The sequence below is a fragment of the Corvus kubaryi genome, unplaced genomic scaffold (genome assembly GCF_017639235.1).
Source record: "Corvus kubaryi isolate FWS band 111438036 unplaced genomic scaffold, C.kubaryi_AGA036_p1.0 66, whole genome shotgun sequence".
In the NCBI taxonomy this organism is placed as follows: domain Eukaryota; kingdom Metazoa; phylum Chordata; class Aves; order Passeriformes; family Corvidae; genus Corvus; species Corvus kubaryi.
In genome coordinates this window covers 34,151,798-34,166,405 of record NW_024582054.1, presented here as the reverse complement: position 1 = coordinate 34,166,405, position 14,608 = coordinate 34,151,798, and the positions used below count along the sequence as shown (strand labels likewise).

The 14,608-nt window shown below is 53.8% G+C and overlaps 1 protein-coding gene across 8 annotated transcripts in view; it reads right to left on the bottom strand.

Moving 5' to 3' along the window:
• TRIM9 (tripartite motif containing 9) overlaps nt 1-14,607 on the bottom strand; it is a 60,027-nt gene extending 45,420 nt beyond the window's left edge. For all 8 annotated transcript variants that reach the window (XR_006019477.1, XM_042048277.1, XM_042048279.1 and 5 more), the window contains exon 1: nt 13,792-14,607. Coding sequence is in view for 7 of the 8 variants with exons in the window: in XM_042048277.1 (XP_041904211.1) it covers nt 13,792-14,607 (816 nt within the window). In the remaining variant the exon portion in view is untranslated. The remainder of the gene's footprint in view (nt 1-13,791) is intronic.
• Nucleotide 14,608: the final 1 nt, after the last annotated feature.

Here is a 14,608-nt window from a genome sequence, read left to right as displayed (position 1 = left end):
CCTGTTCCTTTCCCTTGAAGGCTTTGCCTTATTTAAATGTGTTTCTGTTTAAACTTACAACCAGTTTTGAATACAGAAGGGAAAAGCAGCTCATTAAGCAAAGCTTGCCCAGGCCTGTCCTTCCCATCTTTCTCTCAAGCCCAGGGAAGGGGCTCCCAGCAAAGCAACAGAAACACTCCCAGCACACGGAGCAGCACCAGGAGCCAACAGCTCCCTGAGTTCCGAGCTCTCACGGGCACTTCCAGTGTGGAAAACCACTGAGGTGGGAGCTGTGTGCCACAGGATGAACCCTAAAGAGGCCTTGGACACTTCCAGGGATCCAGGGGCAGCCACAGCTTCTCTGGGCACCCTGTGCCAGGGCCTCCCCACCCTCACAGCCAGGAATTCCTTCCCAATCTCCCATCCATCCCTGCCCTCTGGCACTGGGAAGCCATTCCCTGGGTCCTGTCCCTCCATCCCTTGTCCCCAGTCCCTCTCCAGCTCTCCTGGAGCCCCTTTAGGCCCTGCAAGGGGCTCTGAACTCTCCCTGGAGCCTTCTCTTCTCCAGGTGGACACCCCCAGCTCTCCCAGCCTGGCTCCAGAGCAGAGGGGCTCCAGCCCTTGGATTATGTCCATATCCCATCCAGGGCCATCAGTGTCTCATGGATTTAATTACAGACCATATTATCTGCCACTCAGAACACAGGCATCAAAAATAACCATCTCTAGATCAAGCCTGCCTCAGAATAAATACCTATTTTTCGCTGCAGAGCTGTGCAGCCACCACAGCCACCTTGCTTTTAAAATATTCTCCTTCAGGAAGACGTTGGTTGATGTATTTATGCGCACACAGAATGGTGGAGGCAGCAAGTTGTTACATAAAGTGTTACATAAATTACCTACCAACTGCACAGAAATGCTCCCAGTCAAACTCCACCAACCTCACGCTGAAGGAATCAATCACTTCAAGTTACCACAGATATTCCTGACGTCCAGGAGAAATGAAGGAGGCAGAACCAGGCCTTAAATCCCACACTGGACACACTTTTGTGACATTACTTGTACTCAGAGATCTCCTGGCTCCTTCCCACTGTAACTGCAAATCAACTCGGAGACCCCAAACCAAGTGAACTATTTAGACCAAATGGCTGCAATAAAATAAATATTGATTTCATAAATGTTTTACCAAGGTTAAAAGCTTTTCCCCAGAGATGGAGATTAGGCACAAAACTCTGCTCTGGATCCCTGGGAAGTACATTTAGGAACGTTTTAGAGTGGAGTTTGAATCAGGCTAAATCAGCACAGGCCTCCTGAACTCCATGTGCAGCACATGCTCTCACCAGGTGATGCTGTTGGCCCCATAACCTTCATTATATTTAATTTCAATCAGCTATATTTTGGGGCAGTACAAGGCAAGTGGATGTCTTCCTGGGTTCAGGAGCCCTGCTGGGATGTGACCTCTTCAGGAACGGCTGCATAAATACAAACCCCACGGGTAGGTTTTGTTTTAAATTACGCTTGTTTTATTGTTTGTAACACATTCACTGGGAGGGAACTGAGCCACGACCTACCTGATGTTAATTCTGAATAAATCCCAGAAAGGTTTGGGTTGGAAGGGGCCTTAGAGCTCATCTCATTCCATCTCCTGCCACAGGTAGGGTCACCTTCCACTGTCCCAAGTTGCCCTAAGCCCTGTCCAACCTGGCCTTGGACATTTCCAGGGATGGGACAGCCACAGCTTCTCTGCTCCAGTGCCTCACCACCCTCACAATAAATAATTTCTTCCTTAAATCTAGGTTGAATCAATTTTCTCTTAGTTTAAAACCAAGAGCCCTTGTCCTATCACAACAGGCCCTGCTACAAAGTCTGTCCCTCCCTCCTGGGGTCACCGTCAGGTTTGTGAAACCCAAAGCTCTGGGACCTGACATGATTCACGAGCACGTAACAATTCCCAGCTCTGCTGAAGCTAAACCCGTGGCATATGGCAGGAAGGGCTTTTATCCCACCACACACAGCCTGCTGCAGTCGTGACATAAATCACTCCCTGACTTTCCTTTGGATGCATCACCAGATGAACTGAGGCGCCAAACGCTGAGTGCACACGGTCCCTCGAAGACAATCTGTGCTAATTGCCACAAATGACCTTGGGCAGCATCACCCTCCCATCACTGCCTCTGCCAAGCTGCAGACGAGCCCAGGAATTGCAACAGCTCCATAAAAGCATCCCACCTTTCCCCCTCGGCTGAAGAAACATCCCATAAGCACAGGAGGTGTTCCCCCAGCTCACACACAGCTCATGTTTGAGGCCACCTTTCACTAGACCAGGTTGCTCCAAGCCCCATCCAACCTTGTCTGGAACAAACTGAACAAAATATCTTTGCCCCTGAAGCCTCCCAGCTGCTGGAGCCCTGCGAGGTGGGGATGGAGAATGTTGAGAGTGGGTGGGATCCCACCTCCTTTCCCCTTTCCTTCTCCCCCCTTTCCACCCTGCAGCACATTCCTCCAGGCTTCCCACAAGGATGAGACATCCCAGAGAATCCTGGGATCACTGAGCTTGGAAAAGATCTCCAAGACCATCGAGTCCAAGCTGTGCTCAATCCCCACCTTGTCCCCAGCCCAGAGCTCTGAGTGCCACCCCCAGGAATTCCTTGGGCACCTCCAGGGATGGGCACTCCAAGGCTCCCTGGGCAGCCCCTGCCAAGGCCTGAGCACCCTTTCCATGGGGAAATTCCTGCTGCTGTCCACCCTGAGCCTCCCCTGGCCCAGCCTGAGGCCGTTCCCTCTCCTCCTGTCCCTGTTCCCTGCCAGCAGAGCCCGACCCCCCCGGCTGCCCCCTCCTGTCAGGGACTTGTGCAGAGCCACAAGGGCCCCCCTGAGCCTCCTTTGCTCCAGGCTAAAGCAGCCCAGCACGGTGGCCTTCCTCTGGCACCTTCCTACCACTCCCAGCTCATCCAGAAATCACATCCCAGCCCAACCAGCCACATCTGGCACAATCAAATGGCACAGCATGGCAACACGAGCCAGAAACCTGCTGCAACAGGCAGTGGTCAGCTGGCAACTTGGCGAGGATGTGGGCAAAGCACCTGCCAGCCAGGAATGGAGGAAAGATCCTCCCTGGAGCCGCCTGTGGCCTGTCCTTCCCCATCTGACAGCCTGGCACCACAGCAGGAAATCAATGGAGAGCCCAAGCCACAGATGGATCGAGTGCTCACTCATCTGGCCACAGCTCCAGGAGCGCAGCACGATTCCCACAGCCAATCCCAGCAAATGACCTCCCTGCCCCTCAGTCTGGGCTGGCATCTGTCACTAGCAGGGCAGGGGGAAGGTGCAGTGCCCGCTGCCAGAGGGCAACATTAAAAAATGAAAAAGAAAAATTTAAAAAATCCTATATTCACCAGTTTTAACTGCTGTGCTCCGGGGGAGGTGAGAAATCATCTCAGAGGTGAGAAACTGTGTCTAAGCTCTCGCTCTGATTCACCAAGGTGTGGGCTGCTGGCGGCGCAGACCTCAGCAAATGCCCTCTGAGGTCCCCATTTTCTGGGAACAAAATGTCAGGATGGAAGAAGCGCTGGGGCAGGATGGATACAGCACAGCCTGAGCCACGCCTGGGCTGCGTGGGCTCGGTGTGACAGTGTGACGTGAGCCACCACTGCTGCTCCTCTCAGGGAACAGCCTCATAGAGAGCTGGCTGGGGAGCAGAAATGGCCCAAGAAAGAGGGAGTTGGCTGAACTACAAAGGAGCAGCCAGGAATGAGCGCCGGGACAATCAGAAACGCTGTGGCTGCTCCCTCAGACAGCAGGGCCGAGGCTTCGGCGTGTTTGCCGTGGAAGTTGAAGCTTGTTCTGCACTTCTGCCTTGTACCCTGCCAAGGAATGAGCGCTGAGTTCCCAGGGGAATTGTGGCATCTGTCACGGAGCCAAGGGACACCACCAGCCCTCAGCCAGCGCTGTTTGCACATCCAGGGCTCTCCCCAGCTTCTCATCTCAGACGTCCCCAGCTTGAGAAAGCATTGAAGTCACACCCTCAAACCTCTGTGACTTCAGTCTGGGTCGGAGCAAGGGTGGAAGTGCTTTCCCAAGGAGGGAGGCTGATGCTCCCGTTGTGCCTTTGAGGGGATTTCACCCAGCCCTCACAGCTCCTCCACGAGTGTTTTTGGAAGTTCCCAGCTCATCTCCACATGCTCCATTTGGAATTCCCATCACCCCACCGTGGTGGGGTTGCTGGGCTGGAGGAAGGGAACTGGTGCTAAACACACATTTCCTGGGAGAGGACAGACAGGGGGTTTGTGCAATTATTTGCCCAGGAGGACGGAGCAAATCCTTGGCAGGGAGAACTGATCTCCAGCCCACCCCTTCCCTTTCCAGCATCCTCAGGGAAATGCTGCCACAGTTCCCTCCCCTGCTGAAGTGTAAACAGCCAGGGCTGCACCTGCCAGCATCTTCCCACTCCTCCCCTGCTCCAGCCTGGATCCCTGGGTGTTCTGGGTGACAGGAAGGGAACAGAGGCTCTACCCCCAAAGCAGTGTCTGTGCCTTGAAATCAATAAGGAATTGAGACGGATTATTCCTTGTTAGGAATAATCCACCTCAAAGCTTGGCACAACCCTCACCTTCTCCCAGCTTTACATCCCCCGATGGAGAAACCACAGCACAGAACCAGAGAAACCTGCTTTGAGTGGGGTGTTTTCCTAACAATGCCTGGCATCACAGTCAGACCTCTGAGTTTGCCTCTGCAGACAGAAAGGTCCTTCCCAAGCAGGAATCCCACCGGCACAGCCAAGCCCCCAGGTCAGAGACCCTGGGCAGTCAGTGTGGGCTGGGAATCACAGAATCCCAGCACGGGTTGGGTTGGAAGGGACCTTAAATCCCATCTTGTTCCACCTCCTGACACGACCAAGGACACCTTTCACTATCCCAGGGTGCTCCAAGCCCTGTCCAGCCTGGCTTGGAAAACTTCCAGGGAGAGGAAGCAGGGAGAAGAAAAACGGTGAAGTTAACAGATGCGGCAAATTAATGCATCCTGACTCAAGGGGCACTGGTTATCTGGGAAAACAGAGGGATTTCACCTGGGAAAACCCCAAGAGCTGCAGGTGGAAAGCAGTTGCACAGCACAGGCTTTCAGGAATGATGCCATGGATGCACTGTGCCCCCTCGAGCTGAAGGCAAGGCCATAACCCATCATTAATTCACACACACACCAATCCTGCCACAGGGAACAGCAACAGGGAGGGAACTGCCCATGCACATCCAGAGGGGCCAGGAGCAAGGGAAAAAAAACCAGAAGAAAGTGCAAGGGTCCAAAAGCCCAAAAAGAAAAACAAAGTAGGGATCACTGGTTGGAAGATTCTCCACATTTTCAAGGTTGGTGCAAATAATTTAACTGGTATTTCCCAGGTATTTAGGCTTTACAGCAAGCAGGAGGCAGCAGCCCCAGTGAGGGCACTCAGGCTGGGGTCTCCACAGGAGGCACTGGAAGTCACAAACATCCTCTTCCACTCCAGTGGCTCGCTGCTGCTGCATCTGCTTCCGCGGAGCCGTGCTCCCGTCATCCCAGCTGCGCATCCGAGCCGCTCCTCTCGGGAATGGCAACTGTGGCTCCAGCACACAGCACTCCAGGCAACATCCATGCATGCCTTATTAACATCCAATTCCCAGCTTTTTTAAAAAAAAAATCCATCAACTCCTATAAGGTTTGTGAAGAGGAAAGGGTAATTAGCACTGATGGGAAATCCCTCAGCTGCCAGATCCCTCCCAGGGCAATTTCTGCTGCTACAGCACTGAGCGGGCTCCTATTAACACCCCTCTATTTCTGTGACACGGGGAATTTAATGGCTAATAAATACAAAAACGTGGCCCAAACCCCAGTCCGTGCTGTGCCTGAGGTGTTTGAGGTTGGAATCGCCCTCACAGTCACCCCTCTGCCCTCACCTGCTGCTCCAGCCAGGTGCTGGCTCAAGAAAATTTCAAACTGAACTTGGTCTTGTTCTTTCTCCCTAAAAATTCTGCTCTGAGCAGAGCCTATGCTGAGCTTTCCCAGCCAGCTCCAGGTCAGGCTGTCCCCAGAGCTGCATCCAATTCTGAAGGCAAAATATGAGTTGGTTCAGACTGCAAACAAAATTTTCCTTTCAATAGGAAAGGTGAATTCTCTGACCTGCTGTTCTCAGCTCTGGTCTCCCTTCCTGCATGAATCAGGGAGGTGCTGATGCCTTTTCCTGGTTTTAAAACCAAGAATCAAACATGGTTAGAAGCAAAAAAGGGGTTTTATCTTTGTGTTTATTTTAAGGATCTTTAGGTGCACCACGTCCAGGTTGAATGTACCAAAATGCTCACCCCCAAAAGATCTGGTATCACATTAGAGGTGTTACTAATTAGCAGATCTATCAAAGATTCCCCAATGAGAGGCTCAAGTGAGCCCCCCTCCCCAAGGAGCCTTCCCCTGGATGGTTCTATCTCAGGTTACAGAATGTGTTCTGGAGAGGACCTTGGGCTCTGGGGCACACTGATCCCTAGCTACAAAGCTTCTAAAATGTTGAGTCTCTTAGCTTGACAGATAAGTCCAAGAATGTAGGCTAAGAAACACTAAGAATACAGAAGTTATAAAAAGGTATAAAAGGGGTATAAAAGGAAAGGCAAAAAACCATCATGGCATCAGTGCCACTGGAATGGGTGAGAGCTGGGCTTCATTTCTGTTTATTTCTATCTCTCTGTCTCCCCTGGTAAAGAGTTTAATACATTCCCTATTTATGGCCACCTGGTAGGACCCTCATCCACCCCTCAGTGGTGGTCCCAGACCCCAAACCATCCAATCCTGCTCTTTCCAGGGAATTTGAGAAACCCACCCTGAGAGCTTTTACTCGTCACAGCAATTCCACACCAGCCTCTGCCTCTCCTTCCAGGACATTACCTGAGCCAGGGTCACCAGAGATTTATACCCCCAGCTCTCTCTGGCTTATGTGCTTGCTGTACATAGATATTTATCCAATTCATCCCAGCAGGACGAGCTGAATGAGTAGGGAATGAGCTGGCTTATTTATAAGCCAATTTAACAGGTAAAAAACCTCGCCCCAAGAACAAACAAAGCAAGGACCAAGGCTGACAAAAGAGCAGCTTTGAGAGTTGTTATGTTTCAGCTGAGTTCTTCTTTAATTATTCTTTCATACAGCTGGGAAGAGCCATGCAATTTGAAGGCACTCTGCATTAAATGAATGTGTGTGAGCAACACAAGTTAATCAAGGGCTGCTGCAAGTTCCTTCCAAGTTCAGGAAAGGGAAGGGAGATGACTCCCAGGGGCATGTGTTGGATTGCTAGAAAGCACACTGCAGGACTCCAGACAGGACTTTGTGGTCATGTGGGAAGAGGTTGTGGCAAGAGAAGAAAAGACAAAAGATTTAGATGAGATGTTAGGAAGGAATTCTTCCCTGTGAGGGAGCTGAGGCCCTGGCACAGGGTGCCCAGAGAAGCTGGGGCTGCCCCTGGATCCCTGGCAGTGTCCAAGGCCAGGCTGGATTTGGTTTGGAGCAGCCTGGGATAGCGGGAGGTGTTCCTGCCCATGGCAGGAGGTGGAATGGGATCATCTTAAAGGTCCACTCCAACCCAACCCATTTTGGTATTCTCTAAGTGACACCAAGCAAAGTTTTCCCTTTAAAAACCTAAACTTCTAGGTGCTGGATTACGTAGAAGAGCAGGAATGAGCAATGCAGAGCAGCCCCAAAGGCTCTTGAGAACATTTTCCCAACAAAGATCCACCCTGCACCAGTGTCAGCTCTTCAAAAGCATCCTGTGAAGCCTGGTAAATCAACAGCAAAGCCTTTCCACACTCTTGAGTCATTTATTTAACACCAGGTGCTCTGTTTGCTCTGCTTCCTAATTCTCCTGCTTTTCCAGGCCAGGGATATGGTGACAGGGGAATCTCTGGGCATGGATACTGCCGAGATTTCCATGAAAGAGAGACAAGAATTAGTCCCTGGGCTGATTTTTTCTCCCCCATCACCTGACTCGTGAATGCACCACAGTAAACGCAGCAAGATCCAGGGGGGGTTTCCTTCATTCATCAAGTGGCCAAGAGAAGGAAAAAGATGCAGAGAGAACGGAAAAGGTTTGATATTTACAGTGTGCAGGAACCTTGTGGATGAAGATGGACCCCACCAGAGCTCCAGCTGCTTGTTGAGATGCTTCAGAGCCTGCGGAGAGCCTGAGCCAGATGGTGCAGCACAGCATCACTCTGTCAGGGTGGTGTATTTTTGGACACAGAATCATGGAATGGGTCGGGTTGGAAGGAACCTTAAAGCTCATCTCATTCCACCCCTGCCATGGGCCACCTTCCACTGTCCCAGGTTACTCCAAGCCCCATCCAGCCTGGCCTTGGGCACTGCCAGGGATCCAGGGGCAGCCACAGCTTCTCTGGGCACCCTGTGCCAGGGCCTGCCCACCCTCACAGGGAAGGATTTTTTCCTCATATCCAATGTAAACTTCCCACTGGAATGGAATAAAAGCTGCAGCGATTTACACTCACTCTGGGAGATGACCCTGGGCCCATTTCCATCTGCAAATAACCCAGAGGTCACCTCCTGCCTGCTGGGCTCCAAGAGCCCCTCGGAGAACTGGCTGTACCACACTAGCAGGGTGTTGCTCCTTACTCCATTTACTGCAGCGAGTGCAGGGGAAAGAGCTGCCTGACAGGAAGCTTTTACCCACATAAATTCACAGGAGAAGGCAGCATCGCCTCTGATCCCGGGCAGGCACAAGTTGCTTTGACTCACGGGATGGTTTAGGCTGGAAAAGACCTTTAAATCACTGAGTCCCGGGTCCCCAAGTGCCACACCCACACACCTTTTAAATCCCTCCAGGGATGGGGACTCCAGTGCTCCCCTGGGAGGTCCTTTCCAATGCCTGACCACCCTTTCCATGAAGAAATGTTCCCAATATCCAACCTAACCATTCCCTGGCCCAGCCTGAGGCCGTTCCCTCTCCTCCTGTCCCTGTTCCCTGGGAGCAGAGCCCGACCCCCCCCGGCTGCCCCCTCCTGTCAGGGGGTTCTGGAGACTCAGAAGGTCTCCCCGAGCCTCCTTTGCTCCAGGCTGAGCCTCCCCAGCTGCTCCTCATCAGATTTTTGCTCCAGATCCTGACATTTCTTTGCTTTTTCCGACTTCAAAGCCTCTCAGCCTGTTGGCCACCCTCTGGATTTGGCCACAGAAGAACAGAGCAAGTGGGAAGGCTGTTGGGCACTGCTGGAGAAGGAGAGGATGGATCCTGCTGCTGCAGATGGAAAAAGGGTGGTGGGATTCAGGAAGGCCATCACACCAAGGCTTGGGAAAGAGCAGAGGAGAGCATTAAGGATTCTCCCTGCTCCTCTTTCAACAGCAAATATTTTACTTTGCGAATGCAAACAGATCTTGGTCAGACAGCAACTCCCCAGATACTTCCCCAAGCGCTGTGGGCTACAGGAATTCCCACAGACACAAGAGCAGCACATTCCCAGTGTCCCAATCTCCCCTCAAAAGTTCTCCTGGCAGCCAGCACAGAGCCCTGGCCAAGTGAGCTACGGAAAAACCCTGTCTGCTCATCCCTGGTGTCCCCTGGGCACAAACGGAGAGGCCCTGGCAGTGTTTCCCACATGTGCAAACGAGCTGGGATAAACTCCCAGTGTGTGATTTTTGATTCTTCACAGGAATCACCTGCATCCCTCATCCCATCTGTGCTGGGACAGGAGGGGCTGAGCTCCAGGTGACACCTGTGCTAGTGAGCTGCTGACCATCACTGCTGACCATCACTGCTGACCCCACACGGTGTGGGATGGAAATTCCCAGGGCTGGGCTCTGCTGAGATTGGCAGGGATGCTGCAGGGGTTTGCAATCCAAGGAGAGTTTGTGTCTTCAGCCTGGGCAGCCCCAAGCTGGGCAGTTAAATCCCATGTAAAATTAAAACAGAGAGCACTGTTTACCTTCCACTGAAGTCGAGACCTGTTCCTGCTTCTCTCCAAGAGGACCTGGACATGGTGCCTGACCTCCTCCTCAAGGAGAGAGTGGTCCAACCTGGAGTCTTGCTTTAGAATCTTGGGATCATTAAGTTTGGAAAAGCCCTCTAAGACCATGGAGTCTGATCCTTCCTCCAGCACTGCCAAGGCCACCACTGCCCCGTGTCCCCAAGTGCCAGAGATGGGCTTTTAAACCCCTCCAGAGATGGGGACTCCACCTCACTCCTCACAGGACTTGAGCTCCAGAGCCTTCACCAGCTCTGCTGCCCTTCCCTGGATGCACAAAGCAAAAGGAAATGTGGATGAGAGCGGAGAGAAGAGGCAAACCCTGTGATCCCAGCCCAAAGCAGAGGGAAGCTTCTTCCTACACTGCCCAGAAAGAGCAGAAGATTTTCACCATGGGACCCCTGACCTCTTCAGCTTTTGTTTTGTGCATGGTAAATGCAGGCTCACCTTTGCAGCAGCTGGGATAGGGATGGCAAAGACAAAAGCAGCCTCTGGCAGGCGTGACCCAGCCCAGGGAGGTGTCCAGCCACGGGGTGAGAAGTGCCAGGGACTCCCAGAGCAGAATCAGACACAAGAGTGATGGGTAACACTCAGTATTTGAGAGACAGGCAGGAATGACTGCTCTGCATCACTGTCTCTCCATTTCCTAACCCAAAAACCTTTCAAACCTGCTTTAAATCTGCTATAGAATCCACAAACTTCTGGGAGACCTTTTAAACTTGAGCCAGCTACAGTAAAATGATTTTCAGACCGAGTTTGATCAACTGGGTGGGATTTCAGGGCTGTGGGGGACAGCAGAGCCCCTGGAGATCCCTCCCAGTCCGTCTGTATTTGTACACATGCATCCATGCATCCATCTATCCAGGCATCCATCTGTCCATAAAAACACAGCATCGAGCTGCTGAGCCTGCACTCTCCACACATCTCCAGCAAAAAACAAGAGGGACTCGGATGCGCAAGGAATAAATGATGCAGCTCCATCTTGTGCTCCTGCTTCTGGCACGCCAAGCAGCATTCCAGCTTGTCAGGATAAAACCCAGACAGCTGCAACATCTGTGCAAAACTGGGACAATTCTGACTAAAAACCCGTTTCTCTCAATATTCACCCCGCTCCCAACAACTGTCCTGGAAGGAAGACAGGGAGAGAGAGGATTTGCCACAATCTGTGTCCAGCTTGGAAATCCCAGCTCCCCGAATGACAACTGATTGTGCCTCAGCACAGATTGTTTTAAACAATCCTCTGGGAGGACCTCAGAGAGGAAAGGGAAAACTGGGGCAGTTCCCGAAGAGGCCTGTGCAAAAGCCCTTTGGATCTGGTTCCAAGGGGAGCACGCTGCACTTAGCAGGGATTGCCCTGGGCCTGGCAATCACCTACTGAGGCGTGAAGGCTGCTGCTTTCAGGAACAACAGCTCATCCAGGCATTCCGGGGTCAGCACAGGCTGTGGGGACAATCACAGCCTCCCTGGGTCAGAAGGGAAGAGCATCCCAAAGAATATTCACACCAAGAGGTGTTGGAATGGCACAAGAGAATTCAGGAGCTGCTGGCTGATGGGTGTAAACCAAAAGAGGGTTGGTTTAGACGGGATATTGGGAACGAATTCCCTGCTGGGAGGGTGGGCAGGCCCTGGCCCAGGGTGCCCAGAGCAGCTGGGGCTGCCCCTGGATCCCTGGCAGTGTCCAAGGCCAGGCTGGACAGGGCTTGGAGCAGCCTGGGACAGTGGGAGGTGTCCCTGCCCATGGCAGGGGGTGGAATGGGATGGGATTTAAGATCCCTTCCAACCCAAATCATTCCATGATCCTCTCCTGTGAGCTGAGCTGTAGCTATCACTACGCTGCTCATCACAGGGAAAAAATCAGCTAAAAAAGGGACAGGCGCCCTTTCAGCAAATCTGTCCCCTCAAAAAATGACACCAGATACTTTTGCAAGAGGATCACCACTCCAATCCACAGGTGGTTCAGTTCCTAACTCCCAGTCCCAACCAGGACCAAGCTTGGAAATCATGGCCATTGATTCATTGTATTTTATTTTTTCTGATAACAAAAATCAAGGTGAATAACCTCTTCCCCTGATTTTGTTGGATGGCATCTCAAGGAGCAATCTGAGCTCTGCTCCTGAAATCCTTCTATTCTTATAGAATAGAATATTCTATACTCCTTCTATTATTCCTTAACACCACATTTAACTCCACAGACTCTTTTCGCCTCCCTAAAAAGCAAACAAACACCAGGGAACACCAGTGAACCCCTGCAGAAACAGCTCACCCAAGGCAAGTGAGACTTCGCTGTCCAATTTCCAAAACTCCGAGAGCAACTGTGTGAAACTCATCATTGGAAATAATGTTACAGCTCCACATCTGTCAGCAACATCAATGAAACGGTGCATGGCTAAAGCTCTCCCCTGGGAAGAGGGATTTGGAAGGAAAAGCTAAAGCTCATCTTATTCCAACCCTACTCCCACTATCCCAGGTTGCTCCAAGCTTCATCTGACCTGGCCTTGGATGCTTCCAGGGAGCCACAGCTTCTGAACAGTAAAGAAATTCCCCCTCACGTTCAGGTGGAATTCCCTGTTCCAATCTCTGCCTGTTGCTTCTCATCCACCTGCTCCACATCACAAGATCCAGGCTCCATCCTCTGCCTCCCTGTGCTCCTGTGAGCAAGTCCCCAGTTCCCTGTGCTGTGCTGCTCCTGGGCATCCCACACCAGCTGGATGCCACCAATTCTGGGATCAGTGACTGCACCCCATGTACACGGACAGGGGCACCAAACTGCTCTGGCACATCCCCATAAGAGCACGGAAAATCCAGAGAGGAGTTGTTCCCACTCCCAGCAAACGGGGGTCAGGAAAAGCCCCTTCCAGCAGCAACAAGCACCACCAAACCCTTCTCCCCACAGCATCATGCGGTCACCTCCCTTTTTGGGGCATCGTGACAAGCGACAGCTTGTCCCTGCATGCACCCACTGACCCAATTCGGAGTGCAGCCCAGAGGTGGGCACCGCTGCCACACAACCTGCCAGAGCATCCCGAGATATTCCTGGAAAGTGATCCAGCCCAGTCCCTTCCACTGGGAGGTCACCCCCCCACCAGCTCCCTGTCACAGGTCCCCCCACCTGCTCCAATTTGTTGGAGTGGGGGCCAATTATGCCGATGTTCATCCAAGGAATGATGCCCATTCCCTTGTGCCCTGTCCGCCCGTGTCCCAGTCACTTCTGCCCCAGTTCCTTCGGTCACTGGTGCGAGGAGGGAGGGAGAGAGGGAGGGAGAGGGATGGATAGAACCGAAGCTGATGATGGCCACATCCCTGCCTCAAGCGCTGGGACCCTCTCCTCCAGCATGGAGGCGTGTGGGAGTGAGTGCGCTCGGGAGCAGCTGATCGGTATTCAGGGACAGGCTCCTGGCTGCCCACTGCCACCCCTCCTCCTCCTCCTCCCGGTGACTCCGTGTGCGGTAGGAGGTGGCACCCCAAGGCTCCCCGTTCCCACGGCCCCGCGGTGGATTTCACGCCTCCCTCCTCCTCCCGAACCCATCGCTCCCTGTTGCTTTCTCAGCTCTGCGGCGCAGATGTCCCCGACCCGCCCCCGGGCCCTGCCAGCTCCTTTGGTAGGTCCTCGGCTTGCGGGGTCCAGCTGGCAGGGCTGGATTTGGGGAGCCACGGGGAGCATCATCTGCACGATGCCAATGTCCCCACGCCGAGGGGCAGCGCTCCTCTCAAGCAAGGGTGCAACAGGGAATGGGAGAGGATGGGTGAGGATGCTCCCACCCTGCCAGCTGGGGAAGATGGAACGTGTGGGGCAAGGTGACTTGGCTGGGGCTGCTGGAAGAAGCCGGGGCTCACCTTGTGGAGCTTCCACATGGCTCCCAGCGCCTTGACCTCGTGGCTGGAGTGCTTGCCCTCCTCCAGGCACTGGTAGCAGACGGGGCTCTTGCACTGGACGCAGTACATGCTGTGGTTCTCCAGCTCGTGGTCGGTGCAGGTGGAGATCTTGCGGGGGCTCAGCCGGCGGCTGACGCGGCCCTGGGCCGGCGGCACCAGGCGGTGCTTGGCCAGCGGTCCCCGCGGCGGGTGGCACCGCAGGCGGCACGGGTCGCAGTAGAACACGTCGCACTGCTCGCACATCACGGCCGCCTCCTTGGGCGCCTTCTCGCAGAGCTGGCACCGCAGGGCCGCCGCCCTGCCCTGCTGGTAGCGGTCGATGACGCCCTCGAGCAGGCGGTTGCGGGGGAAGCCCCGCAGCCCGCGCTCGTCCAGCACCAGGCTGCGGTGGCACTGCGGGCAGGTCAGGCACGCGTTGCGCGGCGGCGGCGGCGGCGCCAGGGCGGCGGGGGGCGGCGGCGCGGCCGGCGGGAACACGCGCACCCCGTTCGGGGACTTCTGGCACGGCGTGGTGGGAGCGCTGGCGAAGCCCCCGTAGGAGCCGTAGCCGCTGTCCGCCTCGCTGTACAGGCTCATCTTGTCCAGGTCCAGGTAGTCATAGTCGGAGACGGCCGAGCCCGAGGCGCGGCGGCTCTGCGGAGACTCCGAGTCCGGCGTCTGCACCAGGATGTTGCGGGCGCACGCCTGGCACAGGTTGTGCGAGCAGGGCAGGATGATGGGCTCCCGGTAAAAGGAGCCGCACACCGGGCATTTCAGCTCCTCTTCCATCTCTTCCATA